Source organism: Tiliqua scincoides, chromosome 5 (assembly GCF_035046505.1).
Source record: "Tiliqua scincoides isolate rTilSci1 chromosome 5, rTilSci1.hap2, whole genome shotgun sequence".
NCBI classification, from domain to species: Eukaryota; Metazoa; Chordata; class Lepidosauria; order Squamata; family Scincidae; genus Tiliqua; species Tiliqua scincoides.
The window spans coordinates 133,626,835-133,648,960 of NC_089825.1; the positions used below are offsets into that span (position 1 = coordinate 133,626,835).

The following is a 22,126-nucleotide window of genomic DNA, read 5'->3' on the forward strand; positions in this document are numbered from 1 at the left end:
TCTTTAGTGACTGGGTCAAGCAGCTTCCTCATGAGGGACAAACTTTTCTGATCCTCAATTTTGTAGGCCTGTGTTATTGACGGTATCAATCAAGGGCATAACCACCATTTGCCTTTCAGTTTATGTATTTATTACAACAACAATTTTAGCAGATGGGGAAAGGACTAAAGTAGAAAGATGGAAGGGAGCAAGAAGAGGCCACAAGCAGAGAAAAAGAGGCAGACAAAAAAAATAAGAAGTAGCTCCTTGGCGGTGAATAATTTCCAATTCTACCGGGCTCAAACCGAGCCAGCATTTACCGAGTCACCTAGTCGGTATTATTACACCTCCTTAATAAAACAAACATACAGATTTACTAACAGCGACCCTATGCCCAAATGTGCCGGTGGCACATCCAAGCGATGCTGGTCAAATCCTAAACCTGTTCACCTGGAGCGGAGGTTCCATTTGGATGTCCTGTCTTTGACTTTGCATGTCTTGTGTTTTTGGCCTAAAGCTGTCTTCTCTAAAGTCAACCTATGAGTCCATCAACCTATGAGTCCATCATAGCTATCCTCACCAGGGCAGCCATTCTCAATGACAGCCATATGGCCTCCTGGGGTGCCCTGATATATTTGAAGGGGGCCACAAATTGAAAACCGAAAGTAGTACATGATTTTATGTTTCTTTGTATTGTATCCTTGTTTGACATAGAGGGAACGGGACTGGAATCTGAGAAGAGTGCCTAAAGGGCCATAGCCAAAAAAAACAAAAACCAGGTTGAGAATGGCTGCTCTAGGATATCAGACAAGTGTTTGGGGGGGGGGGGCAGTGCTGACTTTAAGCCAATTGGACAAATTGCTCCCAATTGGACCCCAATATTTTATTTTTCAGATGCTGAATCAAATTTTGCTATCTTTTGCCTCAATCTGGGACAGCATTATTCTTTTGTTGTCCTGGATTAGAAAGAGTCCACCCTTGCCAAACCGGTATGGGAAAATGGAAATAAAATATTTACTGTGATCTCTCGAACATGGCCTGTTTTCTTCTCCTCTTGCTGCAGATGCCTCTGAGGGGACGCAAGCAACATTGCCACCTTTTGTACGGCCCATGAGGTCATGGTCAGGAAGAGGGCATTGTCACTGCGGGAGAATGTGAAAGACCTGTCTGATGCAATGAATATCAACACCACTGACATGTGCTCCTCTGTGCCTTTCAACATCACCAAATACTTCAAAATCCCCATTTACTCCATTGTGGTGGCAGCTGGGCTGCCTCTGAACTGCTTGGCACTTTGGGTCTTGATATTCCAAATAAAGAGATCCATCACCCTCTCAGTTTATATCCTGAACCTGGTATTGGCCAACCTTTTGCAGACCTTGACGCTACCTTTCTGGATGTACTACAGTTACCACGATCATTGCTGGCACCTGGGGAAAGCAATGTGTGTAGTAGCTGGCCTGGCTTTCCGTACAAACTTCTATGCCAAGAACAACTTCCTGTGTCTCATTGCCATGGAGCGTTTCATTGGTCTTGTCCATCCTCTGAAGTTCCACAGACTGCAGACAATTTCAGGTGCTGCCAAGGTTTGCACTATAACTTGGTTTCTGGTGGTTGTTCTGTGCAGTGTTGGCATCTGGCTACAGGTGAAGGGTCCAGGACTATGGCAGGGGCAGCACTGTCTGGATGAAGTTCCATTGCACTATGCACGCTTCAAAGTTGCCACCACAAGTCTTTCTTTCTTTGCACCTTTCCTTCTCATGGGCTTCTTTTATTTCAGGGTCCTGTTTGAACTCCGGAAGGTGACGTCATTGGAAAAGAAAGTAAAAAGGCAAATCTATGGGTTTGTCTCCCTCATCATTGCCTCCTTCTTCTTGCTTTTTGTTCCATACCAGGTGGTCTCCTACTACCAGTACTTGTCTATAGTGATACTGGGAGAGAAAGAAAGTGGTGAATTTGAAAGAAGCATCTTTATATGCTTTCACACAACTCTGAGTTTGACTACTTTGGGCAACATCTTAGATCCTCTCCTGTACATTCTGCTCCTCAAGGATGTTCGGGCAGAGTTAAAAGATCTCATCTGTTGCAAGGCCCACAAGACGGGAATCTCATACAGTTTGAAAGAGCAAGGTCTTTCCCCACGTTGTACTAGTGGACAGATGCTAGACCAGCCTAGGTCGTAAGTCACTCACACATATCTCTGCACATGCAAAACTAAATGGTCAATGGCATTGTGTTAATTATCTTTTGATCTTTACTAGCTGATCCTGTGTGAGATGCTCACTTTGACCCCTGCTGGAGCAAAATAAGTGATGTGGCCCCTAAAACTATTATGAGTTGTTCTAAAGATTACAGGTATCCTGTCACAGGAACATGGGTCAAGGATTCTACTGAAGATGATAACTAATTTTGTATTAAAAATTTTATGCACTGCTGAAACAGAGACGCCTGCGTTGGCTCCGTCACGTCGTGAGAATGGATGATGGCCGGATCGCAAAGGATCTCCTCTTTGGAGAACTCGTGCAGGGAAAGCGCCCTACAGGTAGACCACAGCTGCGATACAAGGACATCTGCAAGAGGGATCTGAAGGCTTAGGAGTGGACCTCAACAGGTGGGAAACCCTGGCCTCTGAGCAGCCTGCTTGGAGGCAGGCTGTGCAGCATGGCCTCTTCCAGTTTGGAGAGACACTTGGCCAACAGACTGAGGCAAAGAAGGCCATAGCCAGGGAGACAGACCAGGGACAGACTGCACTTGCTCCCAGTGTGGAAGGGATTGTCACTCCCAAATCGGCCTTTTCAGTCACCCTAGATGCTGTTCCAGAACCACCATTCAGAGTGCGATACCATAGTCTTTCGAGAGTGAAGGTTGCCAACATTAAAAATTTTGTTAAATCATATGGTATTGCTGTGTTTGTACAACAAAAGTACTCCAAATATACTGGGTACGTACCGGCATATGAACTTATGAACTGCCACAGCAGACACTTTCATGCAGAAACAATAGCCTTGAGTCAACAAGAGCTGGCTGTTCGACTTCTGAACATCCCAACATCTGGACAAATCTCTGGTATGAAACCAGGATGCAAATTTGAAAATGAAGAATACTAAATACAGAATATAGATGGGAAATATTCAATTACACCTGAATATATGAGGGACTCGTGTCAGTAGAAGAGCTAGATTTAAAGGTATAATGTAGCAGCAAAAATACAAAAACAGTTGCATCTTCATTATTAAAGTTTCATGAATAATCCTGTGATGTAGGCATTGTTTCTATTTCACGGCAAGAGAGCTAAGATAATATATGATGATTTACTAGGGTGATCCAGCAAGTTTTGGGATCAGAAGCAAACACACTTGTAGCCTGGTCTCATCCTTTAGAGTAGGGCGAGCAAAGGTGCCTGTAGCAGCCTTTCTTCAAAAGAGGAACTATCGAGAGCACCATGTTCACGATAAATGCTTGTGCTGGAATGCCACACCTTCTACTTTCTGAAGCTGAGGTTCAAGTCTGCTGACACCAGTAGGTCTGAGATGGCCAAATTCACATAGTATATATCAGAAATGGGAGCTGCCCAGGAGATGTGAGAGGGCCATTGGCCCTCCAGTCACATCATTCCCTGCATTCAGTCTGTTAGCAGGGGAACCTAACAGACGTGATCATGGCCTATCCTGTACTAAGGGGCATCAGACATAAGGCCTATGTACCCTTAGGCTGCCCTAATATGACTTACAGCACCTCAACCACACTCCTTATAATTAAGAGCCCTATCCTGAGCTCCCGTGGCACACGGCTGTGGTGGAACTGAAAACAGCTGCTGTCGCATCCTGCGCACCCATGTCAGCCATGAGCAGCACCACGGGAGTAGCCCTGCAATAAGAGCCCTGAAATGGTAAGAAGGTAAGAGCCTTTGTGTCAGGTGCTGAGCCTGATGCAGAGGCTCAGGATCTGGTGCAGCAATGCTCCCTCCCTCCCTGCTCCCCCCACACACATCCTCCCCGCCCTCTACCTGCCTCCCCCCTCCCCGTAAAGCCTCTGCCCTGCCTGCCCCCACCCCGCTTTCCTCTCCACTGCTTGGCGGTTTGGGCAACCGCCAAGCGGCGGAGGCCAGGCACATGCCCGGCGCTAGCCCAGTGCCAGGCAGCTAGCACTGGGCTAGCAAGGGCACTCACCCAGCATTAGAGCTTGCAAACGTACCTTACAGTGCGCGTCGGCAGTAAGCCTGCACGTCAAGTTCAGGATTGGGCTCTAAGGCTGCAAGCCTATGCATGCTTTCCTGGGAGTAAACCAGGGTTTACACAATATCTCTTACTTCTGGGAAAGTAATGGGACACAATAGGTCTTAGCAATTTATTTGGGAAACTTATATCCTGCCTTTCCTATGCCAAAGCAAATGTCCAAGGCTGCTTACAATGCTGCATAATGAAGTACAAATTGGATAGGATTGGGCCCTTACCTGGTTCCCAACACCCCTGTAGGAACTTGGGAACCGCTGTCCTATGTGGTTTATGTAGCCTTATTATTACTTCGGCGGCCTTATTCTTCTTATTTCTTATGTGGCCTTATTTCCGTGGCATTATTATTATTATCATCCCCCCATGAGACGCTACCTTGTAGTGCTGGTGGGGCTTGCTTGCTTGCTTCAGTGAAGCAGGGGGTTGAGGGCCTAATTCTATCCCATTTTCCAGTGCCGGTGAAGCCCTGCCAATGGGGCATCCTGTGGTGGGGAGGCAGTCCCAGAGGCCTCCTCAAGGCATGGGAACAATTTGTAAAGTATAATACATTATTATTATTATTATTATATTTAATATTATAGCAAATACTAAATACATATTTAATAATAATAAAAATAATAATGTCACAGAAATATAATAATAATATTTCAATATAATATATAAATACAAATATTTTATTATTAAATAAGTAATAATTAATAAAATGATAAAAATAAAATAAAATTGTAATAATAAAAATAAAATAATAAAGTAAAATAGAATATTACTTTATTTTATTAAATGAATAATTTTATTATTAAATAAAATACATAAATATAAAAGAATTAAAATAATAAAAAATAAGTAATAACAGTAAATATTATTAATTTTAATATTAATAATTAATTGAGTAATTGATGATGATAATGATGATGATGATGGTCTGTTCTGCGAGAGAAGCTGTAGCTCCCTGCAAGCCCCCCCAACGCTTCAGAGAAACCAGCACAGCGCAGGCGCTGCTTGGCGGAGCCGTCCCTGAGCGCTCCCTACGTGAGCCCAGCGGAGGCTCAAGATTCCATCAACAGGCAGTGACGTCACCCACCCCATCCCTGCGAAAGGAGAGGGTCTCCTCAAGGGACCCGGATGTACGTCAAGCTCAGGCTTTCGGGGAAGGAAAAAAACAGCCTCTTCCTCTAGGCACGATTGGTGGCGCCTTTGGAGTGAGAGTGACCTATCACAGTGCAGGAAAGGCTTGAGTGACAGGGAGCAGCAACCATTCAGAATGAAAAGCTGTCTGGGAAAGGAGGCGGGAGAAAACGGGCGGCAAGACGGACGCAACTGCTGCGGCTCAATGTTTCAAGAGAAAGCCGCGGAACAGACAGTCAACTTACCCAATCAGCAATGGGGACGTGCCCACTGCGCGAAGATTGACAACTCTTCCAGCCTATCCTTCTTCGCGTCCCATGAAGTTCCTCCCGGTCCACGCCTTCTCATCCTATGCGGGCGCCTATTGGTTGAGGTATTTGATCGACAGCCGTTTTAGCCACTGGATGAAGCCGATAGAACGGCGCTCCGAGGAGAGGGGGCGTGACCTGTGGCTAACGGAGGGGGCGGGGCGACCTGCGCGGCGCAGAGGCAAAGAGGGCGGCGGGGCCGCCATTTTGTGGAGAGCCTGAAGCGTGGACAGAGGAGCGCGTCGCTCTGGAGGGAAGCAGCTCTATAAATAGAAGACGCGGTGCCGCCAGGTGGGCCTCGGTGAGTCCGCTTCCTCAGGTAACGGGGGGGGGGGAGCGAAAGAAGCGGCATCCCCCACCCCCGTGGCATTGAAATGGTATCGCCTTCCCTCCTCTATCGCTTCCCCCCATCGCACCTTAGTGGTCCCGTCCTTGAAATCTCCCCCCTCCCGCCAGGAATGGAACGTTCCAAGTAATGCGCTCTGGTTCCTCGGGAGAGACCATAGTGCGGGACGGGGGGAGTGGGCTGGAGGACTGCCCTTTGGAGGAAGTGAGTGAGAGGGATGGACTCTTGTTGGGTGGTGGGGGAAGGAAGGGGGCTCTGGGGAGGGGGGGACGTGGCAGCCCTGGGCAAGCCGCTTCCACCTCCTCCCCGCCCCTTGGCACAAGCCAGGGCCAGGTGAGCCTGCCCAGAGGGATGTGCTGTGGGCGGGGAGGCAGGTGAGGCAGGGCCTCCCCACCAGAGTCCTTCGAAAAGCACCGCGCCTGTGGGAGGCACCCAAGCACCCACAACCGGCCTGCAGACCACGCGGTACAGCAGAACACGTGGGTTGTGGGACTCTGGTGGGGAGGCTCTGCCTCACCTGTCTCCCCGCCCACAGCACATTCCTGACATACACACACAGCCCCACTCTGGTGGGGGGGGCTCTACCTCACCTTTCTCCCCACCCACCAAACGTCCATGATACATACACAAAGCCCCATTCTGGTGAGGAGACTGCCTCACCTGTCTCCCCAACCACCACACGTCTCTGACACACACACAAAGCCCCATTCTAGTGGGGAGGCTCTGCCTCACCTTCTTCCCCAACCACCACACATCCCTGACACATACAGCCCACTCTGGTGGGGAGGCTCTGCCTCACTTGCCTCCCCATCCACCACATGTCCCTGACACGCACACGTGCGCGCGCACACACACACAAAACCTGGAATGGCTTGGTGCTGTATCAAGAATTAAGATCTAACACAGGCCCTGTTGCCCAAACGTTTGCTGCTGTCTTAGAGCACAATCTTATGTCTGTTTAAAAAAGTAAGCCCCATTGTCTTAAGTGAGGCTTACACTTAGGAAGCTGTAGGATTGGGCTCTGAGACTGCAATCCTGTGTGCTCTGAGTGCCAGCACCAAGCTCCTGTGTCTGCACCGGGTGTCGTAAAATGCGCTGTAAAGAACGTTTATGGCGCCCACCTGGAGTGTAAGGAGTCCTGGCCTAGCTCCAGGCTGCACTGAGCACTGGTGCCACCTGGAGGGAGGGAAGAGCCCTGGGCTTCGGTAAGGGGGTGGGGTGAGCAAGGGGAGGAACAGGATGGAAGCGGTCTGGTGGAGCCCTGCTCCGCTTTATCCTGTTCTCCATGTAGGGCTTTGCAGCCAGACATGGAACCAGAATCAAGCCTGTGCTGGCAAAATCGCTGGCTTGAGAATGCTTGAGAAGACCCATTACGGGGCCTGGGGCTTTCCCTGGGGGAAGGAGATGACAGTCCCCTTCTCCCCCCCAGGAGACCGCCAGTGGCCTTGGCAGTGCTACTGGATACAATTGTAGCCATTTTGGCCCCTCTGGGCCCAGTGATTCTGCCTGGGATTAGGATTGGGCAGTTAGTCTGTTGCAGCAAGTACGTAACCCAAGAGGCCTATGCCACCTTGAAATTTAACAAATTTATAATACAATTCCATGCATGTTTATTTAGAGCTGAATATTGTTGTGTTTACTGATGCTTGCCTTCAGGGAAGTGTCTTTAGGATTGCCATTTTATTGCCATACAAGCTTTTATGGGCTTGAATCTGCTTGATCAGATGCAAAGTCTTCCAAAAGCTCATAATACAGTAAAATCTGCTAGCCCTTACTATTCATGAGGATTTTAGTTATCTTTAAAAAAAGCAAATAAAATGCAATGGGGTAACTCTCAAGCTTGGTCCCATATGGACTAGTGTGTGGTGTTGATTCCACAATGAATACATGCTTGGGCAATCTATTTTTGAGCTACAGAAGGTTTAACAATGAAGAAGCTTATAGGCTACACAGGTTTTGCTGTGTTATCTGCCTAATGGAACATGCCTCCTTGCCTGACCAAAGGAAGCGCAGCTGCATTACTTGGCTAAATTTGTACTTGCTGTTCCTTTCTCTGTCCTCCGTATTACATAAATGAGAAGAAAAAGAAGAAAAGATTTGGGTACAGCTTGTAATGGCTTCCATTTTGGCAACAAGTTAAGTAGAATATGATAAATGCCTGCTTTGATTCTGGGGAGGTCCACCTGGGCCTGCTGTATTCTACTTTCTCCTTAAGCCTCTTGGAACCCAGTATTTGCTAACTGTATTACAGTTTTACAAAAAAAATTTATAGCAGTGGAAGGTCATGTTGAGCCATTGCAGTGCTTACCTTTCATTGTCAGTGTCACTGTAAGACAGGTCAGTGTTCTGCCACACAAGGTGGGAACTGAGTAGGATTAGGTGTGAGGGGTCTGTGGTCCGTGCAGAGTCTTAGATCGTAGTGTTAAACAGTGCATCTGCTTAGAGCAGTGCAACCACAGGTCAGACAAAAATGGAAAGGGAACACAATGAGGGCAGGATCTTGTCTGTGCCAACAGGGTCAGGGGATGACCTCTGGCACCAGTTCAGTACTTTAATTGCTAAACCCAAGGCTAAGCTCAAGTACTTTAATTGCTAAACCTAAGAGTGCCAAAGCCCACAGGTCAGGTAGTCCCTGAATGCTCGCTAGATTGTAGCACCATTTCTGTATAGAATTCTCTACCACTGGGCTATAAATAATCAATTTACCTATCCTCATTAGTGTGCTGTGGGGGAGGGAATGGGGGGGTCCCATGATGCCCTGAAGGTAGTGAGCTTTGATAGGTCACAGCCTGTGCTATCTAATGAAGGGGGCGTAGCCCACAAACATCCCTGCAACAATTAATCAACTGGCCTGTTAGGGGGTGGCACAGGACATTTGCCCAGGATCAGTAGCACACAACTGTGGTGGACTCCAAATCTTCCAGACTTAAGTCATTTATGCCCAGTGTTGCATATATGCAACAGGGACCAAACGTGTACACCTGTGGGCTGGGCAAAAATGGGTTAACCATGACTAGTTTTTTAATCTTTTCAGTCACATTCAGTGACTGTTGGTCTCTGCTAAACTTATTTGGGTTTGCTTAGTAGAGGAAATTAATGCATCGGATCAAAAGGGAAATTCGCTTTTCTTCCAATTCCTCAGTTTAAGACAGACAACCTGTCTTGTGAGAGGATGTGGCATGTTCACAATTTGTTCAGTCAAGGAGCCATATGGTGCCTGTTCCTCTCCCACTTCACACACAAGTGCACCCTCTGCAACAATGCTGGTGGCACTGGGATGGAATCCCCTTGGGCACAATTGTGATTTGTCTAAAAATCCTTTGATGTGGGCTCAAAAGGTGTTTCAGATTGCTTGAACCTGGCCCTAGAATGTTTAGTGTCAGTCTTGCTTGTGTTCTTGCATACCTTGTGCCAGATAATTCCAAAACAGCTTATCCTTAATTTTTTTCCTTGCTCCCCCTTCTCCAATCCTTGTCACATGCTTGAACGCAACCCTGTATTCCTCTGAAGATATACATTGGACAGCGGAGATGAGGAATGTACTGGTTGCCTTGCGTAAATGAGGACTATTTACAAAACCACTTAGTGGGAGTTATCTGCAGTGGTTTTCTGGCATTGGGTGGATAGCTAGAGAAACTAGGCAAGGGCTACGTAATGCAGTATTCCTTGAAAGGTTTCTCATATTGAGATCCCAGAAGTAGAAATGCGATGATGTGCTGAAAGCCACTTGAAGATGGATACAGGCACACCTTGTATTCCTGGGGAGCAGTGTGCGGTGCCCTGGTGCTTTTGAAGCTCTAGCAGTGATGAGGTTTGTAGACCTCTGCACCAGAATGCGTGTGGCTTTTATTCTCCTCCTCTTCGCTTCAGAGTACTTGTGCACGAGCTTCGATACAATCCACCTCCTACCACAAGCTTGCAGGTGCCTCTGACATCGCAACCCGCTTCCTTGGCAACTGACAGAAGCGGTGAGATCAGGGCCGCATTTTAATTGCGCCCGCAAGGCAGCTGTGAGCTTGGAGGAGCCCTGTGGGAGGCAGCTGGCTTTCGCTGTGGTGGGGGAGATTGGGAGATGTGGGTGGCGTTTCTGGGGTACCCTGACTCATCCTGTCCCTTCTCCTTTCACAGGGCAGCAAGGCGAAAACCCCCAACCCTTCCTTCACTGGAGCTCAGCTTCGTGTGTGTTTTTTGTTCTTCTTAAACCCCCCACCCACCCCAACGCACGCACACCCCTCCCAATGTCTTAGAGCAAGCCATTTTATTAAAACGTGGCCCAGCGTTGCCTTGCAGCCAAGCCAAAGCTGGATTGAAAAGATGTAATTTTGGAAAAAAAAATCACCTTTTTTTTTTCCCGCAGCAGCTGAGTTAGAGGAGGAACATTTTAGCCTCGAATGAGCTCACCTCTCTCGGGCATTTTTAGAGTGACATGGTGTTCAAAGGGCTTGGATTGTTTCCTGCCAGGAGCTCTTCCCTGCCAGGTTCTGCAGTAACCATGGCTGGCACAAGAGCACACAAGGGGGCAAAAGGACATAAAAATGAAAGAGAAAAAAAAAACATTACTGACGTTGACCTTTTGACACCTCCCGTTTTTCTAATCTGGGCTATTTTTATTTTTGTTTTTTTACAGCGAGATTTTTTTGATCTTCAGCTACAGTAAGTTATTCCAATTTTTTTTCCATTTTTTCCTACCTTTCCACTGATTTCCTTTTTATCATTGTTACTAGTAACTTATTGATATTATTTGCTACTATGCTGGTGGTGACTGTGACTATGATGATGTGTTGCTGATGGTGGTGATTTAAAAAAAAAAAAAAATGACTGCTGATTTTTAACCGGATGAAAATGGAGTTTTTCTGAGTGGTCCTAAATTGACTTTGGGCTTTTAACCCCTTGGGGGGGAAAACGCAACAAGGTTTTTAAAACGCATTTTTTAAAAAGTGGATTGATCGCGTTAACTCTTTTTTCCCTCCCTCCCCTGTCCGCCTGGCTGCTGAGAATGGAATCTGATTTCTCCAGAACAGAAGTTCCTGCACTTTTTTATTTTTTTTATTTTTAATTTTTTATATTTTATTTCTATGCAATTTTTCAACTGTTGCTGCAATGTGTCTGTGGTGCTGGTCGCTCCCTAGCAGTGACAGCCCTTCCCTGGTCAGACCCCTTCCCCTCCCATGCCCTCCAGTCCTCATCCCGTTCTTTTCCTCCACATCATCCCTCCCTTACAAACGCCGTCATGGACACCCAGTCCGGAGTAGCAGAGGCAGCTATCAGTGGAGCCTCGCATGGAGCACAGACAAACCCATCTTGGCTGATGGTAAGGGGCTGAGTTGCTTTAATTCCAGGCTTCAGCAGCCATCCCTTTTATTTGGCGAAAGAGTAAACACCTTTGTCTCAAGCATGATGGAGGGGGTGCTTTGAGCAAACATGAGCATAGCTTCAAGACCTTTGAGTTGGAGAAGAAGCTCTTCAAATAGGTCATGTGGGTTCTGTTAGATGAGTGGGGGGCTGGTCTCTGGAAATGCATAGTTGGCAGCATATGTTGTGACAGTGGCCTCTGTAGAGGGATGGTCAGACTTCCTTTTTGAACTAGAACTCCTATAATCCACCAGTTCCTATAATCACACACATCAAATGTCCAAAGCAAATTTATATTCTTGGATCCTTTTCACAGCTAAGGCATAACTGATGTATATTAAGCAAGCCTGAGTAAATACTCTCGCTTTAGAATGTAAAAATCATCTTGCTGGCTCATACCAACGTCCACCTTGCCCTAGTATTTTCCAAGGTCCCAGCAAGCACTAGCGGAAAGTGGCAGGTAGACCTCAATGTGCAGTCCTGCCTGCCCTGCTCTGGGATGAAGCATCTTGGGAATGGGGAGATAGCATGGTATGAGTAATGCACTCTGCTGAGAAGGTGAGGCATAGGCTTATTTCTAAAAGCACAGGCATGTTCCTTCTATCTATTTCAGTATAAGCATGCAGCACTCAAAAGTGCTTGTGAAAAAGGAATACAACTTCTCTGTAATAGTTTGGGAACTACACATCTGCACAGAGAGGGTTTTTAGCACCTTTGGTAGGGCTCTTGGGGACAGGAACTCACACTGTTAAGTATCAAGCAGAGGCCCCTAGGAGCCATGGTGAGAGGACTTTATGCCTGCTTTTTGCAATTGGTCATTATATAGTAATAGTTTTATGGAAGAAGATTGATCAGATTAGCTGTTCTGTTGCTCTGAGACCCTTCTGAAGAATAATCAGTTGAACCTTGACATCAACCTGAAGATACAGCTGTATTAGATATCCTGGTTACCACACTTGCATAAATCTCCCCCCAAAGTTGATCCCACTTCCCCAGTCCTTGCTGCAGTTTGTTATGAACAGCGGCCAGACTGATTAGAGGATGTCCAACCGTTGCTTCCTTTTCAATTAATGGACCATACACTCATGAGCTGGATGCAGCAGTAAACTGAACTGGAGGATCTTCTGGCATTGTTGGCTGCTATTCAACTGAAAGTTTGCTTACTGTGCCTCATCTTTGCAACAAGTTGTGAGGGCGGGGTAGGCGGAGAAAGTGCAAGCTTCCTGGGGTTTCATGACTGGTTACCGGTTTGAGTATGAGCTCTGTTATCCAAATGCAACAAACAGCAGCTTGGTGCTTTTGGTTTTCTGGCATCAGTTGTGGTAACTGACTGTTCAAGGCAAGGGTAGGAGACTCTGAAAGGAGACATTCTCCAATCTTCAATCTATGAACAAGGTATGTGTGTGTGATGTGGAGGTAAGGGAATGTTTCTCCATGTTGGAATTTCTTTCCCCTTAGGGTTTTGCAGAGTAGATCTTAAGTATCAGAAGGTGTCTGAAGGTGACTTTGGGGGTGTTTAGATTTGGGAGCTGGTTGCATTGTTTAACTGTAGTTAGATTTATACAGGGATGAAGTCTAATACAGGTGGGATCTCAGTATCCACTGATTTGACTCACCACTGATACTGAGGTCCATAATTAAATGCCTTGTAACAAGAAAAAAAAACACCAAGATCCAATTCCCCACCTTCATGCTGTTAAATATAATTTCATTCCACTAGATTCCATTATTCATACCATCTAGTTGCCGAATGAGGTATAGTTTCTATAGCAGTGCATTCTTGAGAGACAATAGAGAAGCGAGAAACCTGGAAGTGGGTCTTTAAAGCTATTTTTCCATTGTTTTGGTATCCACTGATTTTTCTTTTAATCCTCTGGGGGTTCCAGAATGAAACTGCAGAGGATAATGAGGCATGACTTGTACTAACTTCTGATTTTGGCTCCTCCAGGTTCTTTTAAAAGTGTTTGTTAAGTGCTTTCCCCCCTCCCCCCGGTATCCATTCCAATCAAGGGGATGTATTACACGGGCATCCGTTTGGATGTGCAAGCGTTAGAGAAGTTTACTTTCGTGTGAACGATTGAAATAAATCTTGAGCGTGACAAGCGCTTTTCACATCTATAAATAGAGAAAGCTAAAGGTTCTAACAGCGGCATGTGAGTTGCTTAGAGCGTCTTGGCTCAGTTAATGTTTTTTATTGAAAGACCTAGTTTATAACTGGGTGCCCCATCTTGCTGTCAGAAGGTGTACGTAAGAGGTGTATAAGCTTATGCTTTTACACATAAATACTCTATTTTTGTTAGTTCTCAACTAGAAATCCTGCCATCTGTGGTGTGTTTTGGGGTGAGGAGGTTGCATCAGTTCTGGAGTATTCTGGACTTTTCTCTATTGCATGTCTTCCTTGAAGTACTAGCTAAAACCAGCATTTAAGTGGAAGTAAATCTGACCAACTCAGAAGGTGCCTTTTGTTAGAAAGAGGGTCTAGTAGTCAGCCTCTTCAGATTGACCTCTTACAGACCTCTTACACCTTAGTACATTGTTATCACACTTCAGACAAAGCATCATTTATACATGTGATGCAGTTTGTAGCCAAGGGTATGTGAACAATTAGGTTGCAGGCTGGTGGCAAAATTGTCTCGCCCTCCAGAGAAGATCTTTGCATGGTGATAACTTGATTGGGGGAAGCTGGCAGCTAGGTAGTGATCCTGATATGTCTTGGAGGTAGGATGTTGGAATTGAGATTTGCCAGCATATCTCAGGTTGGTGACTTTCACTCTAGATGGAAGAATATTTCTTGGTAGTTTGTGTGCCAGAAGAGATGTGTTCATACGCACATGTGTTCTCTGCAGTTGTGTATATGGAGACTTTACGATCCCACCTATTTTTTCCTTCCCTGACATCTTTCCCTCGCCTCCCCCTCAGGTGCGTGCTCTTGCCGCGTGCCTGAGCAATGGCCAGCAACGTCACAAACAAGACGGATCCCCGCTCTCTGAACTCCCGCGTCTTCATCGGCAACCTCAACACGCTGGTGGTGAAGAAGTCCGATGTGGAGGCCATCTTCTCGAAGTACGGCAAGATAGTGGGCTGCTCTGTGCACAAGGGCTTTGCCTTTGTGCAGTACGTGAACGAGCGCAACGCTCGTTCTGCGGTGGCAGGAGAGGATGGCAGGTTGATTGCAGGCCAGGTCCTAGGTAAGTGTGGTTGTCCCTCCCTGTTCTTGAGCCTGGCTGAAATCCTTGGTGAACAATCACCTCATTCTCCCCCCCTCCAAAAAAAAAACCCCTTCACATCTTTGCCAGTGGCACATGGTCATGATCCTCAGCTGAACTGCTGCCTCTCTGGGTTTTGCATTGGAGGCTGTCCAGATGCTTGGGGAGAAGGGAGGGTTCTGGGTTATCTAAATGGGAAGCAAGTGTGTTAAGGTGTGTCACATAAACCAGTGGTGTCAAACACAAGGCCCGCAGTCTGGATGTGGCCTCCAGAAGCTCTTTATCCTGCCTCTGTATCCAGAGCCACTCTTTCAGCAGTGTAGCTTCAGCCCAGACATCACTTCACAGAGCACCTCTCAGCTGCTAAACTGCAAAATGAAGCCTCGGCAGAAGCAGCACTGCTGAAAAGATGGCCATGCTCTCCCTTACCTTGAAAATAAGAACAAGTTTTGCATATTTTCTTCTGCCGTTTGCAGCTGATGAGTTCCTACTTGAGAACAAAGTGCTTATTCCTGGCCATCATCTCCTTAAAGTTGTCACTTTCAGCCCTCAGCAAGTGCCATATGGTCTGCTATATGAAACCAATTTGACATCATAAGAACATAAGAACAGCCCCACTGGATCAGGCCATATGCCCATCTAGTCCAGCTTCCTGTATCTCACAGCGGCCCACCAAATGCCCCAGGGAGCACACCAGATAACAAGAGACCTCATCCTGGTGCCCTCCCTTGCATCTGGCATTCTGACATAACCCATTTCTACAATCACATAACCCATTTCTACAATCCCTGGTCTAAACTTTAATATTTGGGGTGGGTGCAGAGTGGATCTGTTCTGAACCACTGCAAGATCTGATCTGCTTCAGTTTGGTAATAAGCAGTGGTAAAGCAGTCACTTAGGTCTGTTCTACCCCTTCTGCTGGGTTTTGACACATTCAGTCTAAGGTCAAGTTCCTGTTCAGCCATGAAGCTCATTGGGTGGCTTTGGGCAGTTACCTTTTCCCAGTGGTGTGTGTTGGCTCCTAATTAGTTGCTAATAGGGTGGAACTAGATTTGCAGTTGGGGCAAGGGGAGGTTTATGAAAGACCTGAGCATTCCACCTAGCAGTAAGAAGCTGGATGTGTTCGTATTTACACTGTTGTGCTGGCAAGAGGTTAGGAGACCAAGCCAGATTCCAGACACTTTTGTGATCTCAAATCTTTGTGCATTCTGTTATATCTGCATTGTTCCTTTGGTTGTGGGGTGTGTGTGTAAGTGGATGGCTGGAATGGGCATAAAGGTGATCATACCTGCTTCTTTTCTCATGTAAAGCACACCAGCTGTGACTTTTTGAGAGAACTATGAGGTTTTCAGACTGACATCTCTCTCCTCTTTTTTTCCCTCTCTCTCTCTCTTCCAGACATTAACCTGGCTGCCGAGCCGAAGTTGAACCGGGGTAAAGCTGGGGTGAAGAGATCGGCCACAGAGATGTACGGGTCAGTAGCCGCACCACCTTCTCCGTCCCCTCTAGTCAGGTCGGGACCCTTATGTCTTCATTATTTTAACGTCTGTTTTTATTTATCTGGTTTGCGCCCTGAAATGGGCATCTCCATGTTTTGTTTGTCTTTTCTCCTGCTGGTTGGGAGGACGTCAGGTTGAGTGTATAAGTGGGTGTGTGTCTCTGTCTGCATGTGGATATCCATGCAAGGGTGAGAAGCTTTAGTGAAGTGTGTTCTGTATCTTTACTGACCCAGCCTGCCATCTGCTGCTTGGCTCTGGAGGGGGTGGGTGTTGAATGGGCTTTGCCAATTCGGATTGACTTTGCACTTCCATTGTGAATCAACCTGAGTCTTTGATGTGCCAGGAGGGGGATTGTCTCCTCGTACTGGGAGCTAAAGGATGTTTCCTCCTGAGCAGGATGTTTTTTTCCTTGACTGTCTCCCCCAAGCGTGACCGTGTTTCCTGTGCTTTGTCTTTCAGGTCATCTTTTGACCTAGACTATGACTTTCAGCGTGACTACTATGACAGGTAGGCGACCTGGATGTATATGTGTTGTATTTTTATCCTGCTTTTCACATAAACTCCATCTCCAGAACAACTTGCAACAATTAAAAATTCATTGCAGTTCTGATTGTAGGTGATACACATGGATAAGAGGCAGATCTTGTCTTTTTACAGGTTGTGCCTCTTTAGCCACTGATTTTACTCAACACTGATATGGGTTCCACCTTTAAATGCCTTGTAACAAGGGGGAAATAAAGCACCAAAATCCATTTCCTATCTTTGCACTGTTAAACCACAATTGTTGCAATCATCTTGGGGTTAAAGATAGCTTTAAAGACCCACTTCTGGGTTTCTTGCTCCTCTATTGTTGTCCCAGAATGCATCAGTATAGATGCTATACTGGTTGAGTGTGGTATAGCATCTATGCCAGTGCATTCTGGGATGACAGTGGAGGAGCCAGAGACCTGAAAGTGAGTCTTTAAAGCTATTTTTCCACTGATTTGGTATCCACTGTTTTTTAAATCAATTTAGGTTTCTGGAACGGAACCCCAGTGGATGAGGCATGACCTGTATTTACAAACTTAAAATTAAAAAAAAAAAAAAGGTAGAGGCAGTAGATTAGTTAGATGCCAAGATAAAGTGGTGAGGACTTGTCAGGGGACACTTCTGTTCAGTTGGGGACCAGGCTCATCATCTCCTGCTGGTGTTCTTCCTTGAGTTGAAAGTAGGACATCTTCTTAGTTGCCCTTATTTCCCTGGCCAGTGACAAATTGTTCTGCCATGCTGTACACCTTTAAACCCTTTCCTGGTAAAAAAGGAGACACACCAGCTTATCTGTAGAAATGAAGATAAACTGTCTTCCTAGTTGTACTCTCCTTTAATACTTCACACTTGCCAAAGAATAATGTGGGCCCTCCCTTTGTATAGATCATGCAGTGTATTTTGAGTGTTCTTACTTGTGTAATTGGCAGAAAACTGGGCCTTTGCTGCTTGCTTTGCTTAATGTACACCAGGAAGGTCCTCCTGTGGAAAATGGGCAGCATAAGGGGACGTTCTAGGAGGTGGAACTTGAAGAGATGGGGACCTCCTCAAATTGGGGAAGGGTTGTCCATAGGGGTTACTGCATGAGGGCAAAGCTGAGAGGCCTCTGTTTCCATTCTGAAAAGTGAGGGGAGGGAGCAGGAGAAGCTGTAAGAGGAGCTGCCTTGTAGCGCTTTCGCCGTGCACTATGGTGGCTTCCTGGCCCTGTTTGCCAAATATGCCTTGGATTGGACTGTGGAACATCACGCATGCAAAGCATGTGCGCTACCACTGAGCTATTTCCCTTTCTATAGACCCATGGCGGGATTTGTCTTCAGTTGTCAGGAAGAGGGGGAGCTGCCTAGCTCATGCTCTGACAGTAGGACCAGAAGGTAGGGGGCTATACTTCAGGGAAGAACAATTCAGGCGAAGGTTTGGGGGCGGAGGGGCTAGAGAGGCATATGGAAGAGAACCCTGGGACATCTTCTTGCAACTTGGTTGCACAGGGTCCTCCTGATGAGGGATGTACTCTGCATACAAAAGGAGTACATGAAGCATGTGAGTGCTGCAGAAGCAAAGCATGCTGTCCTGGACAAACCTGAAATGCTCTCGATTGTGTTCACATGAGTTAAAAGCATGTGTTTGAGTGGTGTTGGAGGATGCATGTGTATGGATGAGGGGCAAGGAAACTGTCTACTTCCTTGATGATGACAAGCGCTCTTTGATCCTAGGATGTACACCTACCAAGCACGGGTGCCTCCTCCACCTCCCATTGCCAGGGCTGTGGTACCCTCCAAACGTCAGCGGGTCTCTGGCAACACCTCTCGAAGGGGCAAGAGTGGCTTCAACTCTAAAAGTGGGCAGCGGGGATCGTCCTCCAAGTCTGGAAAGTGTATGTCTTGAACCCGCTGGTGGGGCTGGTAGATTGGGGTACTCTGCATAGTTTGTTGAGCTTGGATTCTGAGAAGGCCCTCTGGAGACTGCTGCATTAACACCTTTCTCTAACATGGCATTGGTGGCAGTAGCCTTGCAGAGACTCATGGGGGTTCTGTTTTGGGGACTGGGCAGAAAGACAGTTTCAGGTAGATTATTTACCTCTCCCAGGTGGAGGAAGGAGGGAGGGGTTCTTTATTTTGGATTGTTCTTGGGTAAGATTCGGAAGCAGGGAAGTAGCAAAGAGCAAACCACCTGCTGGATTATGTTTTTGACCATATTTGTTTTCCTCCATTGAAAGAAATAAAGGTGGGGGAGATCTTGCTGTCTCTGAAGTGAATGTATATCCTTCCTAATTTCAGTGAAAGGAGATGATCTGCAGACCATTAAGAAGGAACTGACCCAGATCAAGCAGAAAGTGGATTCGCTGCTGGAGAGCCTGGAGAAGATAGAGAAGGATCAAAGTAAACAGTTGGGTGATGGGGTGGGAGGGCAGGGAGGAAGGAGGAATGAAGGTGAGACCTTTTGAAGGCTGGGGAATTTGCCAGAAGCATTTCAGGTGTGGCCTTTCTTCCTTGATGATAGGTTGGGTGAAAGACTTTAAGGGCTGAGGATTACACACAGGGGTGAGGAAAGGCATAGGAATGTGCCATGCCCTTGGTGGGTTTCTTTGAAGCTTCCATGTTTGGGCTTTCAAGATAGTAGGCAGAAAGAAGATAATCTCGTGGCAGAGCTGTTCACTGCAGCCTCTGAACTGAGGGCCAAGCAGAAAGGGCTGCAGCCTCCCTGTATGTTAGTTGTGAAGGGTAGCCCGCTGGCCAAACTCTTTGCCTACTTTTCTGTTCAGCAGCCTTGTACAAAGCTGGTAGTCCACAAATACATTGCTGACGGTTGACCTGTACATTCCTGTGTGTGTACACACAGATGGCTTCGTAGATAGGACCAGACCAGTTTACAAAAGTGTTCCAGCCTGGGGATGATTCTTACCCACCACAGGCAGTTTGACATGCTTGACCTGGTGAGCTCTAAGCAGACCAGAGACTCAAATGTGTGACTCGCCAAGGGGCTAAGAACAGGTGAGCCATTTTGATTCCCTGCTGGACCCTCCCGTCTCTCTCCTCCCGCCCTAGAACTGAAGAATGACAAGTCTGAGGAGGAGCAGAGCAGCAGCTCTGTGAAGAAGGAAGAGAGTAATGTCAAGATGGAGTCTGAGACTGGGGCAGATGACTCTGCTGAGGAAGGGGACCTCCTGGATGATGACGACAACGAAGACCGGGGAGATGACCAGGTACGAAGCTGGAGGCGGCAGAGAGCCCGGAGCGAGGAGAGCGGCTCTCCCTGCTTGCTAACCCGCCCCCTCTGCCTGTCCCCTTCTCTCTCTCAGCTGGAGTCCATCAAGGGGGACGACAAGGAGCCCGAAGAAGGCGAAGATGACAGAGACAGCGCCAATGGCGAAGATGACTCCTAAGAGCCCAGCACACCTCTCTTCTCTCCCCTTTCCCCGGCAAACACGATGTTCTTCTGATCTTGAGCCTCACAGCCCCTTGCTGGCTGCCTCCTTCCTGCCCTCCGCCCCCTTTGGCCCTGTGTGTTATGATGTTGTGTCTTCTTTTGCATATGTCCCTCTCCCCCCACCTGCCCAGTCTCTCCCAGTAGTTCTGTTAAGGCCCCTGTAATTTTCCTCTTTTAATTTTGATACCTCTTTATTGACTTAACAATTAAAAAGGACGTATTGTTTTTAGATGACTTGTCTGTCGTGCCTGTTGGGTCTGTGGGTGATTGGAGGTAGTGATGCTGCTGACAGTTCTTAAGCTTCTGCATCCCCCTCTACAGCAGTGAGCGCTCTGCCAAAATGAAGACAGAACTCTGGTGGTCAGAAATCCAACTTCAGTGCATTTCTTAGAAAGGGGCAGTGTTGCTGGGGTCTGAGCAGCCTCTAGTGTCTAAGCAAGATAAGTTCTGCTGCTGACACCTTCTCTTCCTGCTGCAAAGAGAATGATCAAACTATCAGACTATCATCACACCAGGTCTCTTGTGGTGGGGCGCAAAGCAAAAGAAAAAATAGTCAAACCTCATAGGCCATTTGATGTCTGTTCATGATTCTGAATTCACAGCTGTTAATCATAACACATTAAAGACCATAAATGTACATTTCCACAACAGGGGCCTTGCCTTGTCTTCTCTTAAACTGAAGCTTAGACAGGGTGCAAACCGATAAATAATGGGCTGGGAAGTGGATGCAAGTGCTCAACAAGCCTTCACCCCCCTCTCCATGGTGTGGGAGGAACTGCTACCTCTGAAGATGTATTGGAGGAAAAGTCCTTATCCAACTGGACCAGGAGCTTGGTAACTGAGGAACTCTGCCATTTTTCCAGTTAGCTTATGAGGAAGGGTCCAGTTTCAGGCACAGTAGTGTTTGGCATTCAAGAGTGTGATCTTGGCCCTCCTTCCCTTGCATGTACCACCAACCAATGCTGACTTGTCTTACACGGATTACTGGGAGAAAGAATGTTGAAGTGGTTTGAGTGTCTATTATTAAAAGGACTAAAAGGTACAAAAATTCCCAAATACTGACAAGTACACCTAAATATTTGATGCAGCATTGCCGTGCGTCTGCTTAAGTAACAGTTTGGTGATTGTGGGGAAAGGGTGGATAAATGGGTGAGAGTAAGTTAGCCTCCCAGATACACCACCAGATATGTTACAATAAAGTGGCTTTGGTTAAACAGTTAACTGCAAACTCTAGTAAGATTATACTTTGGGTGGCGCACTTGGCATTATCTGGCTTATTAAGTGTGCAAAGAGCATCACAGCAGTGTTGTGGAAGTGACACAAGAACCAAAGCAGAGACAAATGATGGGGTAATAAGTGTGTGGGCAAGCACTCATTCACAGTATTCAGTTGACAGATCTTAGGCTTTGAGGGTTCCCTTTAACTGCTGTGGGGTTTTAAAACTTGGTTTAAAGAAAGTGCCATGTGGAAAAGCACCACATCCTGCTTCCAAGGGAAGGTAACAGTTCTACATTCCTGCATAGATGCATGTGCCAATCACTTTCATGCACCCCATGTCTATAGGCCAATTCTGCATCATGGTAAAGTGGTCTTTGTAAACAGTGCAGCGTGTCCATCCATAGTTTCTTTTTAAAAGATATCCCGCCCTTCCTATGCTGAAGAAAATGCCCAAGGTGGCTTACATGTACCACACTAAAATGTACATTATGTAAAACAAAGTCATAATATAAATAAAATCATTGGGGGGTGCACTACTTAGACCAAAGCATTATTACAGAGACCTGCCATCAAGCAATAAAGCATCACTCAAAGGCCAAATAAAAGAAATGTTCTGAGCCATTACTAAAAAGCTGTGAGGGATGGGGTATAAACTTTGGTGAATACAGTTACCAGAGGTCTGGCCTCAGTGTATACATTACAATTCCTCTTTGCAGTTAGCCTACTGTAGAGTGTTAACCTGTCTCTTACAGAACCAGCTTTCATATGCAAGTTCTTCTGTAACAAATTCTGTGAACTCTAGTGCAGAACTCTGAAGCCAGACTGTTAGGAGGGAGTCCAGCTGCCGCAGTTTGTACCCTGCTCCTTCACTTGCTGCTTCCTGGTAGGTTCTTGGTAGTAACCTGCCCTGTGA

General features: G+C 46.7%; 2 protein-coding genes across 7 annotated transcripts; both read left to right on the forward strand.

Moving 5' to 3' along the window:
• Positions 1 to 1,154: 1,154 nt before the first annotated feature.
• LOC136653664 (G-protein coupled receptor 4-like) lies at positions 1,155 to 2,162 on the forward strand. The gene has a single exon (XM_066630550.1). The coding sequence runs from the start codon at positions 1,155 to 1,157 to the stop codon at positions 2,160 to 2,162; it is 1,008 nt and encodes a 335-aa protein (XP_066486647.1).
• Positions 2,163 to 5,901: 3,739 nt separating this feature from the next.
• On the forward strand, positions 5,902 to 20,224 carry HNRNPC (heterogeneous nuclear ribonucleoprotein C). Of its 6 annotated transcripts, XM_066627544.1 has the most exons (11): positions 5,902 to 5,945; positions 10,119 to 10,169; positions 10,618 to 10,643; positions 14,262 to 14,530; positions 15,947 to 16,061; positions 16,507 to 16,554; positions 17,865 to 17,942; positions 18,282 to 18,442; positions 18,846 to 18,947; positions 19,614 to 19,771; positions 19,868 to 20,224. In XM_066627544.1, the coding sequence occupies exons 4-11, from the start codon at positions 14,290 to 14,292 to the stop codon at positions 19,949 to 19,951; spliced, it is 987 nt and encodes a 328-aa protein (XP_066483641.1). In that variant the 5' UTR covers positions 5,902 to 5,945; positions 10,119 to 10,169; positions 10,618 to 10,643; positions 14,262 to 14,289; the 3' UTR covers positions 19,952 to 20,224. The 6 variants fall into 6 exon arrangements, with proteins under 6 accessions (XP_066483641.1, XP_066483640.1, XP_066483645.1 ...); XM_066627543.1 differs by lacking the exon at positions 10,119 to 10,169; XM_066627545.1 differs by lacking the exon at positions 10,119 to 10,169 and having other exon boundaries at positions 5,909 to 5,963.
• Positions 20,225 to 22,126: the final 1,902 nt, after the last annotated feature.